The sequence below is a fragment of the Gigantopelta aegis genome, chromosome 15 (assembly GCF_016097555.1).
Source record: "Gigantopelta aegis isolate Gae_Host chromosome 15, Gae_host_genome, whole genome shotgun sequence".
In the NCBI taxonomy this organism is placed as follows: domain Eukaryota; kingdom Metazoa; phylum Mollusca; class Gastropoda; order Neomphalida; family Peltospiridae; genus Gigantopelta; species Gigantopelta aegis.
In genome coordinates this window covers 41,920,589-41,948,552 of record NC_054713.1, presented here as the reverse complement: position 1 = coordinate 41,948,552, position 27,964 = coordinate 41,920,589, and the positions used below count along the sequence as shown (strand labels likewise).

Below are 27,964 nucleotides of genomic sequence, written 5' to 3'. Positions count from 1 at the left end.
GTGTGTGTCCATCTGAAAGTGAAGAAATGCATGTAGATTTAAATGCTCGAGATATGAATTTTCTTATACACCCATTGGTAAGAACACCATCCGTTATTTATGGTAACACATAGTAATAACACACATATGTGTGATAACAATTTAAAGATATACAACTGGCTTCTCCTAGGTCATGACCAGTCGCAATAGCCATACCATCCAATTAAAAAAAAGCATGGTTGAAATTGACTTATCTGTGATGTGTAAGTTAGCTGCAAGCATGAAAGCTGTAAATAAGTTTTAGTCAGAACAGACATTTAAATTTTTAATTTTTGAGGATATGTAATAAATAGAATTTTAAATTTGTTTCCATTAGATACCATTTATTTTACAACTCGTTAAATTTTTTAACTAACTCGCTTTTGCCCATTAGATACATTTTAAAATAACTTGCATGTATTAGATAAATGGTATACAACGGGCACTCATGTAGTATTCTCTATATACCCCTTATCAGAGTCTACTTTTAAGGGTTTTTTATTATTATTATTATTATTATTTATTTTTTTATCAATAATTGCAGTTTAGCTTGACATAAAAAGAAAAGGAAAAACTGTTTTGGAAATACTTGATAGGCCAGTTGTGGTGCACTGTCACCATGGAGATTGAAGTTATACTTGATAGGCCAGTTGTGGTGCACTGTCACCATGGAGATTGAAGTTATACTTGATAGGCCAGTTGTGGTGCACTGTCACCATGGAGATTGAAGTTATACTTGATAGGCCAGTTGTGGTGCACTGTCACCATGGAGATTGAAGTTATACTTGATAGGCCAGTTGTGGTGCACTGTCACCATGGAGATTGAAGTTATACTTGATAGGCCAGTTGTGGTGGAGATTGAAGTTATACTTGATAGGCCAGTTGTGGTGGAGATTGAAGTTATACTTGATAGGCCAGTTGTGGTGGAGATTGAAGTTATACTTGATAGGCCAGTTGTGGTGGAGATTGACTTGAGTTATACTTGATAGGCCAGTTGTGGTGGAGATTGAAGTTATACTTGATAGGCCAGTTGTGGTGGAGATTGAAGTTATACTTGATAGGCCAGTTGTGGTGGAGATTGAAGTTATACTTGATAGGCCAGTTGTGGTGGAGATTGAAGTTATACTTGATAGGCCAGTTGTGGTGGAGATTGAAGTTATACTTGATAGGCCAGTTGTGGTGGAGATTGAAGTTATACTTGATAGGCCAGTTGTGGTGGAGATTGAAGTTATACTTGATAGGCCAGTTGTGGTGGAGATTGAAGTTATACTTGATAGGCCAGTTGTGGTGGAGATTGAAGTTATACTTGATAGGCCAGTTGTGGTGGAGATTGAAGTTATACTTGATAGGCCAGTTGTGGTGGAGATTGAAGTTATACTTGATAGGCCAGTTGTGGTGGAGATTGAAGTTATACTTGATAGGCCAGTTGTGGTGGAGATTGAAGTTATACTTGATAGGCCAGTTGTGGTGGAGATTGAAGTTATACTTGATAGGCCAGTTGTGGTGGAGATTGAAGTTATACTTGATAGGCCAGTTGTGGTGGAGATTGAAGTTATACTTGATAGGCCAGTTGTGGTGGAGATTGAAGTTATACTTGATAGGCCAGTTGTGGTGGAGATTGAAGTTATACTTGATAGGCCAGTTGTGGTGGAGATTGAAGTTATACTTGATAGGCCAGTTGTGGTGGAGATTGAAGTTATACTTGATAGGCCAGTTGTGGTGGAGATTGAAGTTATACTTGATAGGCCAGTTGTGGTGGAGATTGAAGTTATACTTGATAGGCCAGTTGTGGTGGAGATTGAAGTTATACTTGATAGGCCAGTTGTGGTGGAGATTGAAGTTATACTTGATAGGCCAGTTGTGGTGGAGATTGAAGTTATACTTGATAGGCCAGTTGTGGTGGAGATTGAAGTTATACTTGATAGGCCAGTTGTGGTGGAGATTGAAGTTATACTTGATAGGCCAGTTGTGGTGGAGATTGAAGTTATACTTGATAGGCCAGTTGTGGTGGAGATTGAAGTTATACTTGCCAGTTGTGGTGGAGATTGAAGTTATACTTGATAGGCCAGTTGTGGTGGAGATTGAAGTTATACTTGATAGGCCAGTTGTGGTGCACTGTCACCATGGAGATTGAAGTTATACTTGATAGGCCAGTTGTGGTGCACTGTCACCATGGAGATTGAAGTTATACTTGATAGGCCAGTTGTGGTGCACTGTCACCATGGAGATTGAAGTTATACTTGATAGGCCAGTTGTGGTGCACTGTCACCATGGAGATTGAAGTTATACTTGATAGGCCAGTTGTGGTGCACTGTCACCATGGAGATTGAAGTTATACTTGATAGGCCAGTTGTGGAGCACTGTCACCATGGAGATTGAAGTTATACTTGATAGGCCAGTTGTGGTGCACTGTCACCATGGAGATTGAAGTTATACTTGATAGGCCATTTGTGGTGCACTGTCACCATGGAGATTGAAGTTATACTTGATAGGCCAGTTGTGGTGCACTGTCACCATGGAGATTGAAGTTATACTTGATAGGCCAGTTGTGGTGCACTGTCACCATGGAGATTGAAGTTATACTTGATAGGCCAGTTGTGGTGCACTGTCACCATGGAGATTGAAGTTATACTTGATAGGCCAGTTGTGGTGCACTGTCACCATGGAGATTGAAGTTATACTTGATAGGCCAGTTGTGGTACACTGTTACAATGGGGGCTGGACGTAGCCCAGTGGTAAAGCACATACCTGATGGACGGTTGGTCTAGGATCGATCCCCTTCAATGGACCCATTGGACTATTTCTCGTTCCAGCCAGTGCACCACGACTGGTATATCAAAGGCCGTGGTATGTGCTATCCTGTCTGTGGGATGGTGCATATAAAAGATCTCTTGCTACTATGAATGTCAAGTGGGTGGGCATTGTATGGATGGATGGATGGATGAATGATGGGTTGGATGGATGGATGGATGGATGGTGGGTTGGATGAATGGATAATGGATGGATGGATAATGGATGGATGGGTGATGGATAGGTGGGTGATGATGGGTGGGTGGATGGATGGATAATGGGTGGATGGATGGATAAATGGGTGGGTGGGTGGGTGGATGGATGGATGTGAGGATGGGTGGGTGGGTGGTTGGATGGATGATGGATTGATAATGGATGGATGGATAATGGGTGTATAAGTTGGATGGGTGGATGATAGATTGATGGATGGATTGGGTGGGTATAGGTGGGTGGATGAATGATTGAATGATGAAAGTTTTACAACACCCCAGCACAAGAAAATTCATTAGCTATTGAGTCTCAAACAAAGGTAAGTAACATGTATGTGAATGCAGCACTCGAAATTAAGGTTTTCATCTCTGGAGCCAAAAACAGTTTCCAAGAATAAAAAACCTGTGGTTTCTCAAAAGCACCCGAGTACCCGATTATGTTCGAGCTCTGGAATGAATGATCAACATCGATATAAAAATTCAAAAATTCAATGCCCAAGCAATCGAGGCTGCATAGTCCCCTCCACAACCTGTATTGGGCAATACGTGATGCTGTTCACGTAGAAGATGGTAAGAAACGTGTTTAATCTTGCAAAAAAAAATGACTAGCTGTGTCATACACAATGTACATGTGTTATAGTATAAGTTTTTTGTTTGTTTTTTGTTTTATAACCTAGCTCAGCTTGGAAGATTTTCTTCACATCTTTCTTTGTGTTCTACCACTATCTTCCATTCTTTTCAGACAATATCGGCCATTTGTTTACAAGTGATGTGATCTCTGTAAACCGACACCCACTGATGGTTATGCTAATTTTCACGCACACACGGACATAAACCGTTACTCAGGCCTTTTTTTACGATCGGACCATTGAAACTCAAAACTCATGTGGATTTTTTTATCCCGTTATTTTTTTCTGTAAGATGCATGTCACGATCCTTTACAAAAAGGTCTGTAATTTAAACGATGCGGTAGAATGAACGTATTGAAATTTTTAGCGATGCGGAGAAAATTTCATACCATCTTGATACATGACCTGTTGATGGTATCTTTTTTTAATACTATTTTATTATGTTAGTTGGGTATGTGAGTTATCCGTTATTCGAGGGGTTTATTGTGAAGAGGACATTGAAACTTAAAACTGACCCAGTTTTTACTGTTTACTTGTTGGGAGGTGTAGTGTTTTGCAATGTCCACCATTGTAAGCGATATTCAAGATAAATGCACGTATTAAACTGTGAGACTCCACCCAGTTATTACTTGTTTGAATAACTGTACGGTAAAGGATTAAAACATGGTAAATAAGCCTTTTATTGGAAACATGTTTATAAGTAGCAACAGTGCTCATGAACAACAAAGTTAATAAATATATTATTAAAGTATTTATTTAATGTATTATAATGTCAACATTATTATTATAGTGGTTGTGTGTGTGTGAGGAGGGAATAGAGGGGGAAAGGAGGAAGGTTAGGGGGAGAGAGTTAAACACACAGATAGACTGATAGAGAGAGGTGGGTAAAAAAGTGTGGGGGGAGAGAGAGTGAGACAGAGACAGAGAAAGCGATAGAGAGAAGAGAGAGGGGGAGGGGGGGGGGGAGAGAGAGACAGAGACAGACAGGGATAGAGGGAAAGGAGGAAGGTTGGGGAGAGAGTGAAACACACAGAGAGACTGATAGAGAGAGGTGGGTAAAAAAGTGTGGGGGAGTGAGAGTGAGACAGAAAGGGATAGAGAGAAGAGAGAGGGGGAAGGGGGAAACGAGGAAGGAACACAGAGAGACGGATAGCGAGAGAGGTGGGTAAAAAGGGGGGAGAGAGAGAGAGAAGGAGGGAGAGAGAGAGAGACAAGGAGGGAGGGAGACAGACAGACAGAGAAGAGCCAGAGACACAGAGAGATCTTTTATATGCATTTTCCCCATAGACAAGACATCAGATTCTGGGGCACTGGTTGGAATGGGAAACACCAACAACAGAAAATGGGTTGGAATTCAATCCTGTGACAAAAGCACCTCATGCAAGCAGAATACTGACTAAGCCAGATCATCCCTGTTTCCTCCTCCTGCAGTGATGTATTATTAGGATAATCATCATCATCACCATCATATTGATAATCATAATAATCATAATAATAATAATCACCATGATCATAATAAGTTTGATCTTTTTCTTTAATAAGGTACAAGTAACAATATACTTTCTTCTTTCATAGGATGCCTGCATTAACAGTCCTCTCAAAGTTAGCAGAGGGTTTTAAAATTGATGTGATTATGATGATGGATATCTCTTGTGGTTAGCTTGAAACGTGTTCAGACTTGCTGTATGACCTTGAGTATTAACTAAAGCACATCAATGATTTCTCACCTGGGCTGTGGGTACAATAATTTCCTGGTTTCAAGTCTACAGAACGTGTCATGACTTGTTTTGATGGAGAACACTTCATTGTTAGGCTGAGGTGTGTTGTCACCTCCTCATGTCCAGCTAGGGTTCAAGCATGCTATCCTGGACACAATATAACTAGGCTATTCTGGAGAGCAGTTAGTGTTAAGTTGTTAGTAATAACTGGTTACATGAGAGAGAATATTTTTGGGGTTTATTTATTTATTTTATTTTATTTTATTTTATTTTATTTATAATATTTATTTATTTAGAAAGAAAGAAATGTTTTATTTAACGACACACTCAACACATTTTATTTATGGTTATATGGCGTCAGACATATGGTTAAGGACCACACAGATTTTGAGAGGAAACCCGCTGTCACCACTACATGGGCTACTCTTCCGATTGGCAGCAAGGGATCTTTTATTTGCGCTTCCCACAGGCAGGATAGCACAAACCATGGCCTTTGTTGAACCAGTTATGGATCACTGGTCAGTGCAAGTGGTTTACACCTACCCATTGAGCCTTGCGGTGCACTCACTCAGGGTTTGGAGTCGGTATCTGGATTAAAAATCCCATGCCTCGACTGGGATCCGAACCCAGTACCTACCAGCCTGTAGACCGATGGCCTGCCACGACGCCACCAAGGCCGGTTTATTTATTTAGGGTTTTTTATGATACAACATTGATTAATAAATATGATCAGCTATTATAGGCTCGTACACTGGACGTATATATTTATTGGCTATTTTTCATTCGCGCCAATGAACCACTAGTATATTAAAGGCTTTGGTATGTGCTATCCTGTCTATAAGATGGTGCATATAAAAGATCCTTTGCTAATAATGGAAAAATGTAGCTGGTTTTCTCTCTATGACCCAAGCACCTTATGCAAGAGCAATATTGACTGCTAGATCCCACCTGCCCCCCCCCCCCCCCAACCATGATTAACAAATCAATGTGCTCTAGTGGTGTCATTAAACAAAACAAACTAACTTTTAAAGCACTCGCTTGATGTGCAGTCGGTCTGCGATTGATCCCCGTCAGTGGGCCCATTGGGCTATTTCTCGCTCCATCCAGTGCACCAGAACTAGTACATCAAAGGCCGTGGTATGTGCCATCCTGTCTGTGGGATGGTACATATAAAAGATCTCTTGCTGCTAATCGAAAAGAGTAGCCCATGAAGTGGCGATAGCAGGTTTCCTCTCTCAATATATGTGTGGTCCTTAACCATATGTCTGATGCCATATAACTGTAAATAAAATGTGTTGAGTGCATCATTAAATAAAACATTTCCTTTAACTTTTACTGTTGTAGGCCAGAGAGTCGGACATTATCCATATACAAAAGCCAGGGAGCAGTGAGCATGTTGCGTGTTGAGTGTATGCATACCTGTGTGTAATTGACTGTCAGCAGGTGTTTGTGTGAACAGCTACACCTGTGTGACTGCCTGGCTCACAGCTCCCCTATTCAAGTGGCCAGTCTTCTGTGAAACCAAGAATTAAAAGATGATTGCTAAATCCTGGGGGCCTGTTTGAGGATGTTGTAAATGAGCATTTAATCCTGCAGTTAAAGTTAAAAAAACCCCCACTATTTTGCTTAACAACACCACTAGAGCACATTTGGTGATTTTGATAAATATTCTTAAGAGGAAACCTGCTACATTTTTCAATTAGTAGTAAGGGATCTTTTATATGCACCATCCCACAGACAGGATAGCACATACCACGGCCTTGGATATACCAGTCGTGGTGCACTGGCTGGAATGAGAAATAGCCCAATTTGCCCTCTGACGGGGATCGATACCAGACCGACTACACTTCAAGCGAGCACATTAGCATTGAGCTATATCCTTTCCCTCCCTCAATTAAAAGAAAAAGTGAGAAAGAAAGGAAAGAAATGTTTTATTTGACGACACACTCAACACATTTTATTTACGGCCATATGGTGCCAGACATATGGTTAAGGACCACACAGATTCTAAGAGGAAACCTGCTGTCGCCACTACATGGGCTACTCTTCCGATTAGCAGCAAGGGATCTTTTATTTGCGCTTCCCACAGGCAGGATAGCACAAACCATGGCCTTTGTTGAACCAGTTATGGATCACTGGTCGGTGCAAGTTGTTTACACCTACCCATAGAGCCTTGCGGAGCACTCACTCAGGGTTTGGAGTCGGTATCTGGATTAAAAATCCCATGCCTCGACTGGGATCCCAACCCAGTACTTACCAGCCTGTAGACCGATGGCCTGCCACCACGCCACCGAGGCCGGTGAAAAAGTGAGAATACTGGATATAGTGCAGTATGGGAGTGTATGAATACCTGTGTGTAACTGACGTGCTGGCAGGTATTTGTGTGAACAGCTTCACCTGAGCATTCACCTAACATGCCCCGTTGGTGCACCCATTGGGCTATTTCTCGTTCCAGCCAGTGCTCCACAGCTGGTGTAACAAAGGCCGTGGTATGTACTATCCTGTCTGTGGGATGGTGGATATAGCTTGGTATGGGAGTGTATGCGTATCTGTGTGTAACTGACGTGCTGGCAGGTATTTGTGTGAACAGCTTCACCTGAGCATTCACCTAACATGTCCTGTTGGTGCACCCATTGGGCTATTTCTCGTTCCAGCCAGTGCTCCACAGCTGGTGTAACAAAGGCCGTGGTATGTACTATCCTGTCTGTGGGATGGTGGATATAGCTTGGTATGGGAGTGTATGCGTATCTGTGTGTAACTGACGTGCTGGCAGGTATTTGTGTGAACAGCTTCACCTGAGCATTCACCTAACATGTCCTGTTGGTGCACCCATTGGGCTATTTCTCGTTCCAGCCAGTGCTCCACAACTGGTGTAACAAAGGCCGTGGTATGTGTTATTCTGTCTGTGGGATGGTGGATATAAAAGATCCCTTTCTGCTAATAGAAAAAGAGTAGCCCATGAAGTGGCGACAGTGGGTTTCCTCTCTCAATATCTGTGGTCCTTAATCATATGTCTCACGCCATATAACCGTAAATAAAATGTGTTGATTGCGTCGTTAAATAAAAACATTTCCTTTACCAAAGATGTGATGGGTTACATGGTCGAATGCTTTGAGTGGACTGGGGTTTCCCCATCCCCATGTTTTCCTTTAAGACTTGGTATGTAATGCCCTGCTAAAAAACAAATCACTGTATATGTCAGTTATTCATCTGGTAAAGTTTGATTTGTTTAATGACACCTCTAGAGCACATTGATTTATTCATCTGGTAAAGTTTGATTTGTTTAATGACACCTCTAGAGCACATTGATTTATTCATCTGGTAAAGTTTGATTTGTTTAATGACACCTCTAGAGCACATTGATTTATTCATCTGGTAAAGTTTGATATGTTTAATGACACCTCTAGAGCACATTGATTTATTCATCATCGGCTGGGGCGAGACGTAGCCTAGTGGTAAAGCTCCCGCCAGATGCGTGGTCAGTGTGGGATCGATCCCCGTTGGTGGGCCCATTGGGCTATTTCTCATTCCAGCCATTGTACCACGACTGGTATATCAAAGACCGTGGTATGTGCTATCCTGTCTGTAGGATGGTGCATATAAAAGATCCCTTGCTGCTAATCGAAAGGGGTAGCCCATGTAGTGGCGGCAGAGGGTTTCCTCTCTCCATATCTGTGTGGTCCTTAACCATAAGTCAGACGCCATATAACTGTAAATAAAATGTGTTGAGTGCGATGTTAAATAAAACATCTCCTTCCTTCATCATCAGCTATTGGATTGTGAAACATTTGGTAATTTTGACATATAGTCTTAGAGAGGAAACCAGCTACATTTCTCTATTGGTAACAAGGGATCTTTTATATGCACCATCCCACAGACAGGATAGCACATACCACAGCCTTTGATATACAGACTTAGAGGAAACCTACTACAGGTGTCCATTAGCCGTAAGAGATCTTTTATATGCACTCTCCGACAAACAGGACAGCACATACCATGACCTTTGATATATCAGTCGTAGGGCACTGTTTGTGATGGAGAAAAAACCAGTCAGAGAATGGTTCCACCGGGGAGGTTCGATCCTGCGACTAAACCACTTTAGGCGGGGGCTATACCAACTGACATACATTGTAGATCCTGCTCCCATATCTCCATGCAGTTCTGTTCTCATATATACTACTCAAAAGAATTTAAGGGTCAGATGATATTTTCGACATTATTTTCTGAATGTCAATTATATTAGCTAGACCATAATGTCACGCATGGTATTGTTCCATTTTGATGAAAGTGGATCTAAGCAACCCATAAATGAATTAAAATCCACTGTCATTGACACTGTCGACTAGTTCTAATGGCGAAAACATGCTTACATCTGCACGTAAATTAGGGCGAAAGCGAAAGATCTGCTAAGTGCCCATAACTTGCTTTTTCACAAAGCTTTTCATTTGCACGCTTTGCATGTGTATTCCATGTTCCCAATGCTGAATTTCCGTATAATTGGAGCTTGCGTTCGTGTACAGTGCACACTCCAAATTCGACAATGGTACGACTTCAACTGACTATCGAAGATCGAGGAAGGGCTATTGCTTGGCTTCAGGATGGCAATACGCAAAGAAATGTTGCTCTGAGACTTGGTGTCAGTCAGAGTGTCGTTGGCCGACTGTGGCAACGGTACGAAGCAACGAATTCTGTTTGAAATCGTCCACGTTTGGGAAGACCCCGAAGCACTACAAATAGAGAGGACCGCTACATCACCAATATGGCTCTACGTCAACGCACAACCACTGCATGCCGATTACGTGACAATCTGCAGACTGCGACTGGAACTCGAGTGTCTGATCAAACCATACGCAATCGTCTGAGAGCCAATAATCTACGCTGCCGTCGCCAGGCTGTTCGACCACCACTCCTACCATGTCACAGAACGGCCAGACGTCACTGGTGCACACTTCATCTGCGGTGGCAACGTGTTCAGTGGAGTCGAGTGATGTTCACTGATGAGTCCAGGTTTAGTCTCCAGTTCAACGACGGTCGGGTTCGTGTCTACAGACGTTCTGGGGAGCGCTTCGCTAACGTTAACGTTAGACAACGTCACCGGTTCGGTGGTGGCAGAGTCATGGTGTGGGGTGGCATCTCTATCCACCACAGGACCCCCCTCTATGTGGTGGATGGCAATCTGAATGGAATCCGCTATCTGAATGAGATTATCTGGCCGTTGGTTCTCCCAGGCCTTCAGCAGATTGGCGGCGGGCAGTTCTGCAGGATGACAATGCCAGACCCCACCGTGCCAGGGTGGTAACGGACTTTCTCAGACAACAAGGTATCGCCAGGATGGATTGGCCAGCATATTCGCCTGACTTGGCCCCAATAGAGCACGCCTGGGACAAATTAGGCAAGAGAGTTCGGGATAACCATGCCCCTCCGGCCAACCTTCATGATCTGGGTCAACTTCTTATGGCAGAGTGGCAGGCCATTCCCCAAGAGTTCTTCAGACGTCTGATCAACAGCATGAGGCAACGATGTGTCGAGTGTATTCGCGCCAGGGGTGGATTCACACACTATTAAACGAATGTTCTAATGTGTAAAATCCATGTTTGACAACCTTCAACTTTGACAGCATGTCATGTGACTTTCTTGTATACAGTGATGTTTATTTGTGTTTTTTTGTAAATATGGAACAATAAATAAAAAATTTGGTGTAGTTTACATCATCAATCTAATACACTCTGAAACTTATTTGGTTATAAATTTTTGACCCTTAAATTCTTTTGAGTAGTATATTACTGAAATGGGCGGGACGTAGCTCAGTGGTAACGCGTTTGCTTGATGTGCTGTCGGTCTAGGATCGATCCCCGTCAGTGCGCACATTGGGCTATTTCTCATTCCAGCCAGTGCACCACGACTGGTATATTGAAGGCCATGGTATGTGGTATCATGTCTGCAGGGTGGTACGTATAAAAGATCCCTTGCTACTAATGGAAATATGTAGCAGGTTTCCTCTGTACGACTATATGTCAAAATTATCAAATGTTTGACATTCAATAGCCGATGATTAATAAAAACAGTGTGCTCTAGTGGTGTCATTAAACAAAACCATTTTTTTTTAGATTCTGTCATCATATGTCCATTCATTCATTTCAACTTATTTCCATGCTTATATCCAATTACATTTCAAGCATGCTGTCCTGGACACAAACCTCAGCTATCTGGGCTGTCTGTCCAGGACAGTGGGTTAGTTGTTAGTTGGTTAGTGGTTAGTGAGAAAGAAGAGTGCCCTTAAGAACTTGCTCTGGGTTGGAGCCGGTACTGGGCTGCGAACTCTGTACCTACCAGCCTACCAGCTAAACCACGATGCCACCAAGGCCGGTGCCATATCTCCAAGTAGTTATTACTGAAATCCCCAGTGATTTGTGAAGCTAAATGAAAACAGGGCACTGTTTACTCTACACCCCTCTCCTATGTTTAAGAGTTCTCCATAGTCTCACCATACCAAGTAATTTGATACACCGTTAATTTACTTTTAATTTGGACCATGTGTGTGTATTTTATTTACCTAATTACAGCTGAAGGTTTGCAGGTGAGAATATAAAACTAGAAGAAAGAAATCTTTGTTTGTGATATGTTAACAACTCTTGGGATAAATGAAAATTAATTTATTTTGTTATCTCTCTAAGATTGTGCTTCTAACAGGCAATTAAAGTGTGAACCACATAGAAGGAAGGAATTGTTTTATTTAATGACAAACTCAATACATTAAATACATTATTTACGGTTATATAGCGTCAGAACCACATATACTAAGAGAGAAAACCCACTGTCGCCACTTCATCGGCTACCCTTTTCAATTAGCAGCAAGGGATCTTTATATACACTATCCCACAGACAAGTTGTGGTGCACTGGCTGGAATGAGAAATAGCCCAATGGGTCCACCGACAGGGATCGATCCTAGACTGGCCATGCATCAAGCGAATGCTGAACCACATAGTTAACAACTGCAATAAACTTTCCTTTCCTTTAGTTACTATTAGATTTCATCCACATTTTGTCCATTGGTCTATTTCTCATTCCAGCCAAAAGTCATGGTATGTGCTATCCTGTCTGTGGGATGGTGCATATAAAAGATCCCTTTCTACTAATGGAAAAGTGTTGTGGGTTTCCTCTCTAAGACTATATATCAAAATTACCAAATATTTGATAGCCAATTATCAATAAATCAATGTGCTCAAGTGGTGTTGTTAAACAAAACCAAATTTAACTTTTATCTTTAGTAAGGAATAATTAAAAACAGTTGGAAAATCATTAAATAATCTTTCCTATAATAATAATAATAGATAATAGCAACAGATTAAATAATACTTTTGTTGTTTTCTGTTTTGTTTTTGGCAAGGTTTTTGTGCTTATAAACAATCATTCTTTTCCTGTTATTTTTTCACCGTAGTCTTATTTTTATTTCTCTGGTTCCCATTTTGGGCCCCATGTTGTTTTGGTCCTTTAATCTGATGGCTAAACAAGCCCCACTAAGGTTTCAGTGGTACTTAAGGATTTCTTCATGTCCCTCATACCAGATTGGCTGCCGGAACTACTTTCAACTGGTTACCGTGACTACCGTAGCGTCCTCCAAACAACCCTGTGTCAGTTAGATCTGCTTTGATAACAAGAAAGGACAAATAAATACCTCTACATTTCTAAACATCTCTTAAACATAGTTGACAGCTCTTTACAGTGTGCTGTCAGGTTGTGGGGGAAGTAGATGGGGGGGGGGGGGGGGGGGGGGGTTTGTTACTGTTTGATGGATTTTATGAGTAGACTTCTCATGTTTTCCAGTATTTTTTCAGATCGGGGCTCAATTTCACAAAATGTTGTACATCTAGTTTTGCACATACCGGTAAATGTAAATCTACAACTAAATTACAATTTGAGTTACTATTAACAGAACAACAATTATATTTTGATGTACACATTATATATATATATATATATATGAAGAGTTTCATCGCAAAATGTGACAAACGCCACTATACACATCCAATCCTAAAAAACGTTTTATTCCAAACCACCATAAACACTACACCAGTTTCTCTGCAATCTGCGATATGTCCTCAGACAATCATATCGCATTTTGCTGAAAACTGAATTTAAACTTGTGTTTGTCTACGTTAGAGCAGTGTCTGAGTGGTGTTCGCACAGTGTCTGAGTGATGTTCGCACAATGGTTTTTAATATGGCTTGTTCATTTTTGTGTTTTTTCCCCATTTGCAGGTTCGGATCCTGAATCACATCACATGGAACAAAATTGCATCATTTTCTCATCCAGCCAGCCTGAAATCAACGGAAATTGTAAGTTTAGCACATCTATTTGTTCTAATTTACCTTTAATAATAATATATCATATGATTATTGATACAATATGATATGATATATAATAATATACATGAATGCTATGATATGACATGTGATTCAATATGATACAGTACATAATGTAGTGCAAGTACATCTATTTGTACTGATTTAACGTTAAGGTATACGTGAAAGGTTACGGTAAGGGAATTCACATTTAAGTTGCTATTACCAGAATGTTTTAAGTGCTAAACTAATTTTTAAAATCTTTTATTATCTTTCCACATAACCTTCCTTATAATAATTATTATGTTGTTAATTTAGGTTGAGTTTTTGTTGTTGTTGCTTTTGTTGTTTGTTTATTCTTTTTACAGTGTCAGTTCCAGTTAATTACTTGGTTTTTTAGGGGGTTTCTGGTGGGGGGGGGGGGGGGGGGGGGTTGCAGTTTTAGTTTGTTAATTTAGGTTGAGTTTTTGTTGTTGGTTTTGTTGGTTTTTATTCTTTTTAGTGTCAGTTCCAGTTTATTACTTGGTTTTTTTTAGGGGGTTTCAGGGGGGTGGGGGGGGGGGGGCAGTTTTAGTTTTGTTGTTGTTTATTCTTTTTACAGTGTCAGTTCCTCAGTTCCAGTATATTACTTGGTGTTTTTTTTAGGGGGTTTCTGTGTGTGTGTGTGTGTGTGTGTGTGTGTGTGTGTGTGTGTGTGTGCAATTTTAGTTACAATATATTATTATTTATTTTGTTTGTTTCAGGTAGTTTTCAAGGAGACAGAGAGTCGATGTCCACAACCGAACACCGACTTATCAAACTCATCTGTCACGCTCTTTAACAGTCAGAGTAAATGTAGGTGATTTGTTCCCACCCTCCCCTATTAGGCAGATCAAAGTGCATGTATCATTAATCATTTCGTATCCAGTATCAGCTGTATCACGCTGAAGCACTGGATTCTGTTGACAGAGTTAAGTGGAATGTATATGGTTCAAATCTGGTCAAAACAGGCTCACACTTTCATTCATCTTTCTCATCTATTGCCCTCTGCTGGGAGAGGTTCAGCTCAGTCGGTTGAGTGCTTGCCTAAGGTGCTTGCGTTGCAGGATCGAACCATCTCAGTGGATCCATTAAACTGATTATGTTTTTTTCTCTCATTCCAACCAGTGCTTCACAACTGATCAAAAGCCGTGGTATGTGGTTTCCTGTCTGTTGGAAAATGCATATTAAAGATCCCTTGCTGCATTAAGGAAAATGTAGAGGGTTTCCTCTGATGTCTACGTGTCAGAATTGCCAAATATTTGATATCCAATAGCCGATGATTCATTAATCAAAGTGCTCTAGTGGTGTGTCAAACAAAATAAACTTCTTCTTTTTTCTAATGCCCTCTGCCTATTATTCTCAATATTTTAATAAAAAGACCCATTCCAATTTCTTCCTTGATTTTAAATTGTTTTTACCCTTTTCTGTCAGTTTCCTTTGATTCGGCCTTCTGAGCTGTCTACACCTACCTGTCTCAACTTCCTCTACGGGTGTATGTGTACATGTACTTCCCTACACCTACCTGTCTCAACTTCCTCTACGGGTGTATGTGTACATGTACTTCCCTGCACCCACCTGTCTCAACTTCCTCTACGGGTGTATGTGTACATGTACTTCCCTACACCTACCTGTCTCAACTTCCTCTACGGGTGTATGTGTACATGTACTTCACTGCACCCACCTGTTTCAACTTCCTCTACGGGTGTATGTGTACATGTACTTCCCTACACCTACCTGTCTCAACTTCCTCTACGGGTGTATGTGTACATGTACTTCCCTGCACCTACCTGTCTCAACTTCCTCTACGGGTGTATGTGTACATGTACTTCCCTGCACCCACCTGTCTCAACTTCCTCTACGGGTGTATGTGTACATGTACTTCCCTACACCTACCTGTCTCAACTTCCTCTACGGGTGTATGTGTACATGTACTTCCCTGCACCCACCCACCTGTCTCAACTTCCTCTACGGGTGTATGTGTACATGTACTTCCCTGCACCTACCTGTCTCAACTTCCTCTACGGGTGTATGTGTACATGTACTTCCCTGCACCCACCTGTCTCAACTTCCTCTACGGGTGTATGTGTACATGTACTTCCCTGCACCTACCTGTCTCAACTTCCTCTACGGGTGTATGTGTACATGTACTTCCCTGCACCTACCTGTCTCAACTTCCTCTACGGGTGTATGTGTACATGTACTTCCCTGCACCCACCTGTCTCAACTTCCTCTACGGGTGTATGTGTACATGTACTTCCCTACACCTACCTGTCTCAACTTCCTCTACGGGTGTATGTGTACATGTACTTCCCTGCACCCACCTGTCTCAACTTCCTCTACGGGTGTATGTGTACATGTACTTCCCTGCACCCACCTGTCTCAACTTCCTCTACGGGTGTATGTGTACATGTACTTCCCTGCACCTACCTGTCTCAACTTCCTCTACGGGTGTATGTGTACATGTACTTCCCTGCACCCACCTGGCATCTGATTTGAAAACAAACGAAGAAAAAAGCTGTTGAGCTTAGTACTTTCAGTTGCAGTAACAGTACCAGTGTTTCATGATTAGTGTTTAAAAGGACATGGTATGAGCAGTCCTGTCTTTGTAAAATTGAAAATTAATGAATCTTTAATGACAGATCAGCACAAAAACCTTACAAATATATATCATCTATTGGGTATGAAACAAAGGCAAGTACGAGTATATGAACAAGTGAATCAATTTATGATTTACATGAATATATACTGATGGAAAGAAATAAGGGATCACATCATTGGATTCATTGGGGGAAAACGTTAATTTATAATCAACATCAAACATAAAGTGAACACTTTTTTCCTAAAGAGCCCAAATCTGAGACCCATATTATGAGAGTAAAATTCAGTAAACCCACATTATGTTAAAAACACATCATCATCATCATCATCACCACCACTATCATCACCATCACAACCACCACCATCTTCACCACCATCACCATCACCACCAATCATCATCATCACCACCACCATCATCACCACCACCACCACCATCTTCATCACCATCATCATCATCACCATCACCACAACCACCACCATCATCACCACCACCACCAACTTCATCACCATCATCATCATCACCATCACCATCATCACCACCACCATCATCATCACCATAATCATCATCATCACCACCACCACCACCACCACCACCACCACCACCACCACCACCACCACCACCACCATCACCACCATCACCATCATCATCATCATCATCATCACCACCACCATCATCATCATCATCAACACCAACACCACCACCATCAGCACCACCATCATCATCACCATCACCATCACCATCACCACCACCACCACCACCACCACCACCACCACCACCACCACCACCACCATCATCATCATCATCACCACTAATAATGTAAAATTAACAACTTTGTCTTATTAACAGATGAGGTTGTGTCTACACCACTGAAGTTGCCAGTTGTCTCCCCTAACGGTGACAGTCCGATGTTTGGAATAGGAAAAGTTGAGTTCAGCGCTGACAACAAGTATATGTTCACACAGAATGGTGAGTCATAGGTGTGATATAGGCACACCAGAGGTGAAACCTGTCATAACACAAGCTGGAAAATCTAGTAAACAGATGTAATGAAAAATTAGTCATGTAACATTTTCTAAAGCTAATGACCATTCCCACCCCTTCTAAAATTATGTAACACTTACAATTACCCCCATCTCCAGCTTTGTCACATTGTTATGACATAATTTGACCAATATTATAGGATTTTTTCTGAATTTGTTCGTTTGGTTTGGTAATAAATACTAGATAAAAAAAATCATCCATTAACAGACAAAATAGCAATTGGCTGCATTTGACTGTATAAATAAAAATAAGACAATTGATTTGAAAACTTAACTTTTGACAGACACCCCCTTCCTCCCCCATAACATATTACAACACATCCTATGAAACCCTTCCCCTCTAAGAGCATTACATAATAACTGAACAGCCCATATATGTCACTTAACAATCGTATGAAAACGTTGATTTATTGTTGATCAACTTGAAACAAATCTAAAAATTACAGAATATGACAGAGGTGCAGTATAAAGAAAGCGTTTTTGTTCTTTATGGAAGATTCAAAACTTAAACGATTATGATTATCTTGTGTTAAAACCTTTTTTGTCTAGTATAATATCCAAAATATATTATGGTTCACTTTTTTATGATGGTCAACAAAAGTGAGACAATGACAATATTCTCTTGAATTTCAGATAACATTCTCACTCCATCCAGGTATGTGCTATCCTGTCTATGAGATGGTACATATAAAAGATCCCATGAAAAGTAGCCCATGAAATGGCGACAGCAGGTTTCCTCCCACAATATCTGTGTGGTCCTTAATCATTTGTTCAACACCATATAACTGTAAATAAAATGTGTGGAGTGTGTCATTAAATAAACCATTTCCTTTCCTTTCAGACAACATGCCGACCGTTATTTGGATTTGGAGTATCAGGAAGATGGCGTTATCTGAAGTTCTTGTACATAGCTCTCCAGTCAGATGTAAGTTTCCAACAGATGGACAGATAAAGCTGATATAGGCAAGCAAGCATACAACAATATGGACACACTCTGACACATGCATGGGAGACATTTGTCACTTAAATAAAAGGTGACACTGACATGGAATGTACATCTGTACATGAGCGGGGGGGGGGGGGGGGGGGTAATGATTGATCATACAAAGATGTATATGGCACAGTGGGGGGCAGGTTAAAAAATTCCAAAATGTCTGCAAAGTTACTTTATGGATGGCCCCTAAGTAAGAAACAGTTTGTATTAAAATCTCCACACTAATATGACAGCCAATGCATTCAAAACAAAAGATTTATTGTGACAAAATTCTTGAGTGTAGATCAGTATGTTTATGTGGTTATTGCTCTGGGCATCGTTTTACGAAGCGATCTCAGCTCTAAGATTGCCTTAAGTGTGTATCTACCTTATGCACTAAAGGTGATCTTAGCGCTAAGATTGCCTTAAGTGTGTATCTACCTTATGCACTAAAGGTGATCTCAGCGCTAAGATTGCCTTAAGTGTGTATCTACCTTATGCACTAAAGGTGATCTCAGCGCTAAGATTGCCTTAAGTGTGTATCTACCTTATGCACTAAAGGTGATCTCAGCGCTAAGATTGCCTTAAGTGTGTATCTACCTTACCGTATTTGACCGGAAATAAGCCCAGGGGGCCAAGACAACTCATTGTGAGCTTGGCATGGGGTGGGCTTATTCCCAGACAAGGGGCCAGTTTTGTTGGAATTTTTTTTAATAATAATAATTAAAATAAATAACAATATTTAAATGAACTAGGAAAAAAAACAAAAAACGTTCAGTAGCACATCTATTAATTAGTGTTCCATTTGTTATTAATAAATAATAATTGTTTATTAATTAAATAGGTTTTTTTTTTACTAGTATCTAATTATCAGAAACACACCTTCTATGTTACAATTACTTACCAGTGCTGTTTATTTACATCCAAAATTTAATGCTGAGAAGACTTAAAACAACAGCAATTAACAACAAACTCAATAGCCTATACACACGTTGCTGACACAGGCAGCTAGCTTACACTGCAAAGAATTGTCAATCTAAGGTCATTGTTCTTAGCCAATCAGAATACGGTATTTGCTTAATTAGCATTAACTGCGGACCCAGTGTGGTGGTAAAAATAGACACTGGTTTTTAGTTCATACTTGGCTTGGATACTTCAGAGAAATACTGCAGGCATGAAATTGAAAACAATGTTACACACTGTTATTGTTAGACTGCTAAATCTCACTGGTGGTAAAATATTGTGTTACATTTGTGTTTAATTATCTGCAGGAGGTATGACCTTTTAAATGAACTATGAGCAAACTTGCAATTTCATGTTATTTATAAGGTGACGAAGTTGGGGGTGGGCTTATTTATGAATGAGGGCCTAATTTCTTAAATGCTATCAAAACGGAGGTGGGCTTATTCAAAGACATGGGCTTATTTCCGGTCAAATACGGTATGCACTAAAGGTGATCTCAGCGCTAAGATTGCCTTAAGTGTGTATCTACCTTATGCACTAAAGGTGATCTCAGCGCTAAGATTGCCTTAAGTGTGTATCTACCTTATGCACTAAAGGTGATCTCAGCGCTAAGATTGCCTTAAGTGTGTATCTACCTTATGCACTAAAGGTGATCTTAGCGCTAAGATTGCCTTAAGTGTGTATCTACCTTATGCACTAAAGGTGATCTCAGCGCTAAGATTGCCTTAAGTGTGTATCTACCTTATGCACTAAAGGTGATCTCAGCGCTAAGATTGCCTTAAGTGTGTATCTACCTTATGCACTAAAGGTGATCTTAGCGCTAAGATTGCCTTAAGTGTGTATCTACCTTATGCACTAAAGGTGATCTTAGCGCTAAGATTGCCTTAAGTGTGTATCTACCTTATGCACTAAAGGTGATCTTAGCGCTAAGATTGCCTTAAGTGTGTATCTACCTTATGCACTAAAAGATTGTTAAGTGTGTATCTACCTTATGCACTAAAGATCTTAGCGCTAAGATTGCCTTAAGTGTGTATCTACCTTATGCACTAAAGGTGATCTTAGCGCTAAGATTGCCTTAAGTGTGTATCTACCTTATGCACTAAGATTGGTGTGTATCTCAGCACTAAGATTGCCTTAAGTGTGTATCTACCTTATGCACTAAAGGTGATCTCAGCTCTAAGATTGCCTTAAGTGTGTATCTACCTTATGCACTAAAGGTGATCTCAGCTCTAAGATTGCCTTAAGTGTGTATCTACCTTATGCACTAAAGGTGATCTCAGCGCTAAGATTGCCTTAAGTGTGTATCTACCTTATGCACTAATGGTGATCTCAGCGCTAAGATTGCCTTAAGTGTGTATCTACCTTATGCACTAAAGGTGATCTCAGCTCTAAGATTGCCTTAAGTGTGTATCTACCTTATGCACTAAAGGTGATCTCAGCGCTAAGATTGCCTTAAGTGTGTATCTACCTTATGCACTAAAGGTGATCTCAGCGCTAAGATTGCCTTAAGTGTGTATCTACCTTATGCACTAAAGGTGATCTCAGCGCTAAGATTGCCTTAAGTGTGTATCTACCTTATGCACTAAAGGTGATCTCAGCGCTAAGATTGCCTTAAGTGTGTATCTACCTTATGCACTAAAGGTGATCTCAGCGCTAAGATTGCCTTAAGTGTGTATCTACCTTATGCACTAAAGGTGATCTCAGCTCTAAGATTGCCTTAAGTGTGTATCTACCTTATGCACTAAAGGTGATCTCAGCGCTAAGATTGCCTTAAGTGTGTATCTACCTTATGCACTAAAGGTGATCTTAGCACTAAGATTGTTTCGTAAAACGGGGCCTTGGATAACATCAGGATGTTGAGTAGTTCTAGTTTTCTTGTTCTATATTTTTATTCCTGCTTTGTTTCTACTTCTTCACATGGTTATGCTGGACCACCGATAACATTGAGATGTTTGTATGTTCCAAACAGTATCATTGTAAATGTCAGTTTGGAACTGATAACAGCAGATCGTTTCTGGTACCATGTTGGTATGATATTGTTAAAATCAGAGAACTGAAATTTTGTTTCCCATGATTATTATATCAAGTATGACTATTCAACTGAACCTAAAAACAGATTTTGTTGGGTTCCCATGATCTCAAGGCACAGAACCGAAAAAGTGTTTGCCATGAAATTTGAAATCCTATGGCCTGTGATAATATACCTTTCCTGACATAACTAGGCTTAATACAATACAGCAATGTATGGATCAACTGAACCTTTGCATTTCTTTCAACTTATTTTCGTGCTTAAGATTTAAGCACATTGTCCTGGGCACACACCTCAGCTATCTGGGCTGTCTGTCCAGGACAGTGGGTTAGTTGTTCATTGTTAGTGGTTAGTGAGAGAGAAGAGGGTGTAGTGGTCTTACATCTACCCACTGAGTCATTAAAACTCGGTCTGGGTGTGAGCAGGGAACCGGGCTGCGAACCCTGTACCTACCAGCTTTATATCCGATGGCTTAACCATGACACCACCGAGGCCAGGAACTGAACATTAACACTTGCTGTGCCAACTGTCGGTCAAGGAGACACAACTCCAGGAATGTCTCAACATATTTTACATGTGGTGTGCAGATAAAGGGAAATAACTCTTCGTGATTTTGAGTGGAAAGTAGCTCCTTGTTAGAGTACTCATCTTAATGGTTAGAGGCCTCAGAATCAGCTCCTTTAATGCTCCATCACTAATATATCAAAGGGCATGAGATGTGCTGTCCTGCATGTTAGCCTAATTAATACATCGCATCAGCATAGGAGCAGAAAGTACCAGTCGGCTCAACAATCTAGCGGTTTGCCAGTGTTTTTCTGATGCTCATCTAGCTTTATAGGCCAGAGACACTAATCCTCATAGTTTTAATATATCGTGTAGACACAACACAGATTTAAAGTTCAACTAAGTTTGGTTAATCGACAAACCTGTAACACATCTGGATACGGTTACAACATAGCGAAATAAGAGTCTGCGACATTGAAATGGGGAAATGTCCTTCAACAATGGACTAGATTTTGTCGCCATAGCTGTTACTTCTCATAGGTATGTGCAATTGTAAGAATATGAAAAATTGCATTTCATGGTATTTTGAAACATCATTATGACTAAAAATACTTCAGATGTATAAAAATGGAAAATCTAAATAAACAATAAAATCTTAAGTAAAATCTGATTTCAATTCTAAAAGAAATACCGGCTTAAACCTCTGTTGACACTATTGTAAATAATACATTAGTACGATACTCATAGAATAACAGGATAACCATATCACGATCCAAAAAGAACCTCCCATAATACCCATCCCAAGTTATTATATAAAGTTTGTTTTGTATAACGACACCCCGTTTTTATATGCACCATCCCACAGAGAGGATAGCACATACCATGGCCTTTGATATACCAGTCGTGGTGCACTGGCTGGCCCAATAGGCCCACTGACAAGCATCGATCTCAAACCGACCGTGCATCAGGCCAGTGCTTTACTGGGACATGTACATGTAAATAAGAAATTATATCAATAATAACAAAAACAGAGTCAGTTTGTATTTTCGTATTTCAGGTGCGATGTGGGACCCTGTTGGTTCGTGTCTGGCGTTGTGTACGGCTAACAACAAACTGTACATGTGGTCGCCTAACGGCTGTCTGACGGTGCAGGTCCCAACAGAAGGTAAACACACAACAGACTTACATCAGCTAAACCATATACAGTGAAACCTCTCAAAACCAGACCCTAAGTAAACCACAATTCCCCCAAAGCCGGACGTTTTTCGTGGTCCCTTTTTAAATATCTGTGCAGAAGAGAACCTCTCTAAACCGGATACCTCTAATAACTGGACGTTTTACTTGGTCTCGAGGGTGTTTGGTTTAGAGGAGTTTGACTGTGTTACTGAACTTAATGTCCGTGTATTACTGGACTTAATGTCCGTGTATTACTGTACTTAATGCCCATGTATTACTGTACTTAATGTCCATGTGTTACTGTACTTAATGTCCATGTATTACTGTACTTAATGTCTGTGTATTACTGTACTTAATGTCCGTGTATTACTGGACTTAATGTCCATGTGTTACTGTACTTAATGTCCATGTATTACTGTACTTAATGTCCGTGTATTACTGTACTTAATGTCCATGTATTACTGTACTTAATGTCTGTGTATTACTGTACTTAATGTCCGTGTATTACTGGACTTAATGTCCATGTGTTACTGTACTTAATGTCCATGTGTTACTGTACTTAATGTCCATGTATTACTGTACTTAATGTCCGTGTATTACTGTACTTAATGCCCATGTATTACTGTACTTAATGTCCATGTGTTACTGTACTTAATGTCCATGTATTACTGTACTTAATGTCTGTGTATTACTGTACTTAATGCCCATGTATTACTGTACTTAATGTCCATGTGTTACTGTACTTAATGTCTGTGTGTTACTGGACTTAATGTCCATGTATTACTGTACTTAATGTCAATGTATTTCTGTACTTAATGTCCATGTATTACTGTACTTAATGTCTATGTGTTACTGGCCTTAATGTCCTCTTGCCTTTGTATTACTTGTATGTCCGTGTGTTACTGTACTTAATGTCCGTGTATTACTGTACTTAATGTCCGTGTATTACTGGACTTAATGTCCTCTTGCCTTTGTATTACTTGCCTAAATATTCATGTATTGCTACCTATATAAGCTAAGAGAAATAAATAAGGGAATTATCAGATATTAAACAAGCTTCCATTTGGTATCATGTTTAGGTCTCAAGTGAAATAATTTTTAATTGTCATAAACTTTAGTGAGTGACAGTGAAAATTATTTTGTGAAGGACATAAACATGATTTGTAATGGTAGCGAATTTAATATCCTATTTATTATCTATATTCAAGTTTAATTTATATCACTGATCTCGTTTTGTTGACGTTCCGGTAAGTTGTAGTGCGCCAATCATATAGTGGTGAGGCGAGCAGTTTTTCTACCATGTAGAAATCGTTTTGCATGAGGCACACATGAGTGGGAGCACTTGCTTCTGTCCAACTTTACGAAAGTTTTTAATTACTAGTGTTTGAACTATGCACTATGTGATTGGTATTATATGTATGTACCAAATGCCGGAACAGAAAGGATATTAGCTCTTCTTTTCTGATTTCAGGATCTTTCACAGTGCATTCCGTCAAGTGGCATCCCAGCGGTAAAATTCTCCTCATGCAGAGCAAGGATCAGATGTGTGTGTGTTTCCTGTCGACTGCCACCAACGACAAAACTACAGAAGTGGAATCATGAACTTGTGATCATACAAAGTGTTACCTGTGATAAATAGTCTAAACCTTAAACAGGACTACAGTCTGAGTCAAGTCATATGATAGAAAAACACAGCTGTGATGAATTTAGTTTTCATTTATTCAGAAATCTATCATTCATGAAAATATTCATTGACTTTTCATTCATCTGTCCTTCAAGTACTAAAATCTCATGCTAACTATGGTTTCTGCTTAGGGGGCCATCCATAAAGTATGTACACCAAGAGGGGGGGAAAGAGTTCAGAAATTACATGCGTAAGTGTACAGTGGGGAGCGAGGTTCGCTCACAGAGTACATATGCCAGAATTTTTTTTTTTAATTGGTGTAAAATATATGCATTTCAAGCTTCTGATTGTATCCAATATACACATACTTTTCAGGATTGAAGATAACTGTACATAGGATGAGGGGTGTGTGTGTAATTATCAAATGTATGAACTCACTACCTACCAGCTGTTAGTCTGATGACAAATTCATTTGGCATTTACAAGAGTTGATTAATTCATTTGTTCGTAGTGGTTATATTCATGGATGTTCCATTAATCCAGCCATCTGTCACTCTTGGTAATATTCATGGACTTTTCATTCATCTTACCATCTGTCACTCTTGGCTGATATTTTTAGGCAGCATACTTTATCATTATGTTGAGATGCTCAATTACTATACTACTCAAAAAAAAGTTGTCGGCAGTGCAGATAAAAATAGAAGTGATCAGAATGATCGGTAACTGTTAAAATGGCCTTGCATATCATAGATATGTTGTGTTGCCCACTCAGATACATATTTTACTCAGTATTCGTACAGACCTAAATGTCAGCCATACAAGAAATGTCTTCATGTATCATTGCATCATCCACTCGTGTACAGTGAAACCCCTCTAAACCGGACCCTCTGTATACCGGAATTCCTTCAAAACTGCATGTTTTTGAAGGCCCATTTTTAAGTATCAATACAGAACCTCTCTAAACCAGATACCCCTTAAAACAAAATGTTTTACTTGGTCCTGGGGGTGTCTGGTTTAGAGGGGTTTTACTGCATATGCTTTACACAGTATTCTTACAGACCTAAATAGCACAGTGGTTAAGTTATCAGGTTTAAAGCAGGAAAACATCTGGTTCAAATCCCGGTACCAGCTCCAAACAACATGTATGAAAATGAAAAATTAACATTACTATCAAAACCGTCCAAAAGTTTTTTTCACCACCATTGATGTGTTTGTATTTTAATATCTCATACATTCCAGTGTTAAAACTGATGTTTGGGTTTCTGTATTATCTGCAAGCATTTCCAATTAATCTAATAAATGTAATTCTATATTTTTTATTAATCTTACAATATGTACATTATATTTGTAGAATTGTATAAAGTAATATTGCTATTAAACATCATGGGCCGAATTTACGAAGCCTGTTTTTTGTAAACGCAGGTGTTTAAACATTGTAAATGTACGCAGGTGTTTAAACATTGTAAATGTAAATAGTTACAGGCTTTGTTAATTTGGCCTCATTTGTTTATGTGTAATTACATGTATTAAATTATTTTTGTAATTTTACTGTGTCTATAAAACACTTGTGTATGTGTGCACTGGTATGACTTTAGTGAGAGGGGACACTTTGTTCATCGTGCTCCTTCCTATCCTAATAAATTAAGGGAGCGGGGATTGGGGGCTCTTGCTGTCATTAGGGCTGTACTCTTTGATGTATTATATAGCCAAACAACCTATCCCCCCTAAAAAAAAAAAAAAAAAAAAAAAAAAAAATTAAAAATTAAAATAATAATAATAAAATTGTGTTCCTGCCAGGGTGTGTGTACCGATAAGTCAGACCTTTGAAAATTGCACAGAATATAATTTTGTTTGCCCATCTTTCATTGATGTCTTAATTTTCATTTTCACGTTAGCTTCTAAAGAACATCTACAAGGTCACAATAGATGTAGACTATGAAGAAAAAAAAAAGGCTGTGTAACCCAAAAATTGAGGGGCAAGACGTAACCCAGTGGTAAAGCGCTCACCTAATGCGTGGTCGATTGGGCTACTTCTCATTCCAGCCAGTGCTCCATGACAGGTGTAACAAAGGGATGTGGTGTGTGCTATCCTGTGTGGAATGTGACATAAAACATCCCTTGCAAAGAGTAACCCATTGCATGGTGGCAGCGGGTTTCCTCTCTCATTTTCTGTGTAGTCCTTAACCATATGACCAATGCTATATACCGGAAATTGTAATTAAAATGTATTTAGTGCATTGTTAAATAAAACATTCCTTCTCAAAAATGGACAATGCAAATTTTCAATTCTCAGGTCACTAAATGAATTATTGAATTTGGCAATTGTCAGATCATATTTAAATTAAGCAGTTAAGAATTTTAACTTCATGATGTGCTATATTTTCAGGGTTTGACAAATTCACTAACCCCGAGTCCTTGCTAGTGAATTTTTGGTATGAGCTAGTGGAAATTATCAACTGTATTACTATAATACATAGATCACCAGCCAAAGCTTCTACGAGGGCTAGTGACATTCTCAAACATTTATCGAATGCCCACATTTTGCTATTCAAAAATAATACGGTAAGTATTAAAAGAATATGCCAAAGCATTTTTATGTGAAATCGCACATTTTCCCCTTAGTGCTGTTTGTGAAGTGTGATGTATATGTTTATTGTAATTGTTTATAGTGTTCATATCTTGCCAAATGATTAAAGATATAACACTTGCATGAACTTGGTTTTTTTTGTTGTTTTCACCATTTCGAAAATATGATTGATATACATATACTTTCTATTGATCGTCTGTATATTTTTCAAGTTTATTAATTGTTTTGTAAATAATGTAACTTAATTTGAATAAATAAAATGTAAACATGATCGGTATGGTTGTTGTTTTATATACCGTAATGTTAATCAGTGATGGGAATTAATGAATGTTTAACGACACACATCCAACACGGAAATCAGTGATGGGTTACTCGCCCTAGGAACTGTGGTTTGTAGGATCAATTCCCAAGAACTCTCTTGGCAATCAGTGATGGGTTACTCGCCCTAGGAACTGTGGTTTGCCAAGAGAGTTCTTGGGAATTGATCCTACAACCAGTGATGGGTTACTCGCCCTAGGAACTGGTTTGTAGGATCAATTCCCAAGAACTCTCTTGGCAATCAGTGATGGGTTACTTGCCCTAGGAACTGGTTTGTAGGATCAATTCCCAAGAACTCTTGGCAAACTTTTAATTATTTCTCATCCCATCCATCATCTCAACACAAAAATAAAAACAAAATTTGATTCGTCAACTTTTGTTTTTAAATAAAAGAAATGTTTTATTTAACGACACATTCAACAC

General features: G+C 39.7%; 1 protein-coding gene across 1 annotated transcript in view; it reads left to right on the top strand.

Moving 5' to 3' along the window:
• Positions 1–26,737, top strand: part of LOC121390116 (WD repeat-containing protein WRAP73-like) — a 59,461-nt gene extending 32,724 nt beyond the window's left edge. The window contains exons 9-14 of the mRNA XM_041521846.1: positions 13,624–13,701; positions 14,451–14,541; positions 17,174–17,293; positions 18,209–18,292; positions 22,894–23,001; positions 24,484–26,737. Of these exons, the coding sequence (XP_041377780.1) occupies positions 13,624–13,701; positions 14,451–14,541; positions 17,174–17,293; positions 18,209–18,292; positions 22,894–23,001; positions 24,484–24,614 (612 nt within the window). The 3' untranslated portion in view covers positions 24,615–26,737. The remainder of the gene's footprint in view (positions 1–13,623; positions 13,702–14,450; positions 14,542–17,173; positions 17,294–18,208; positions 18,293–22,893; positions 23,002–24,483) is intronic.
• The last annotated feature ends 1,227 nt before the right edge of the window (positions 26,738–27,964 follow it).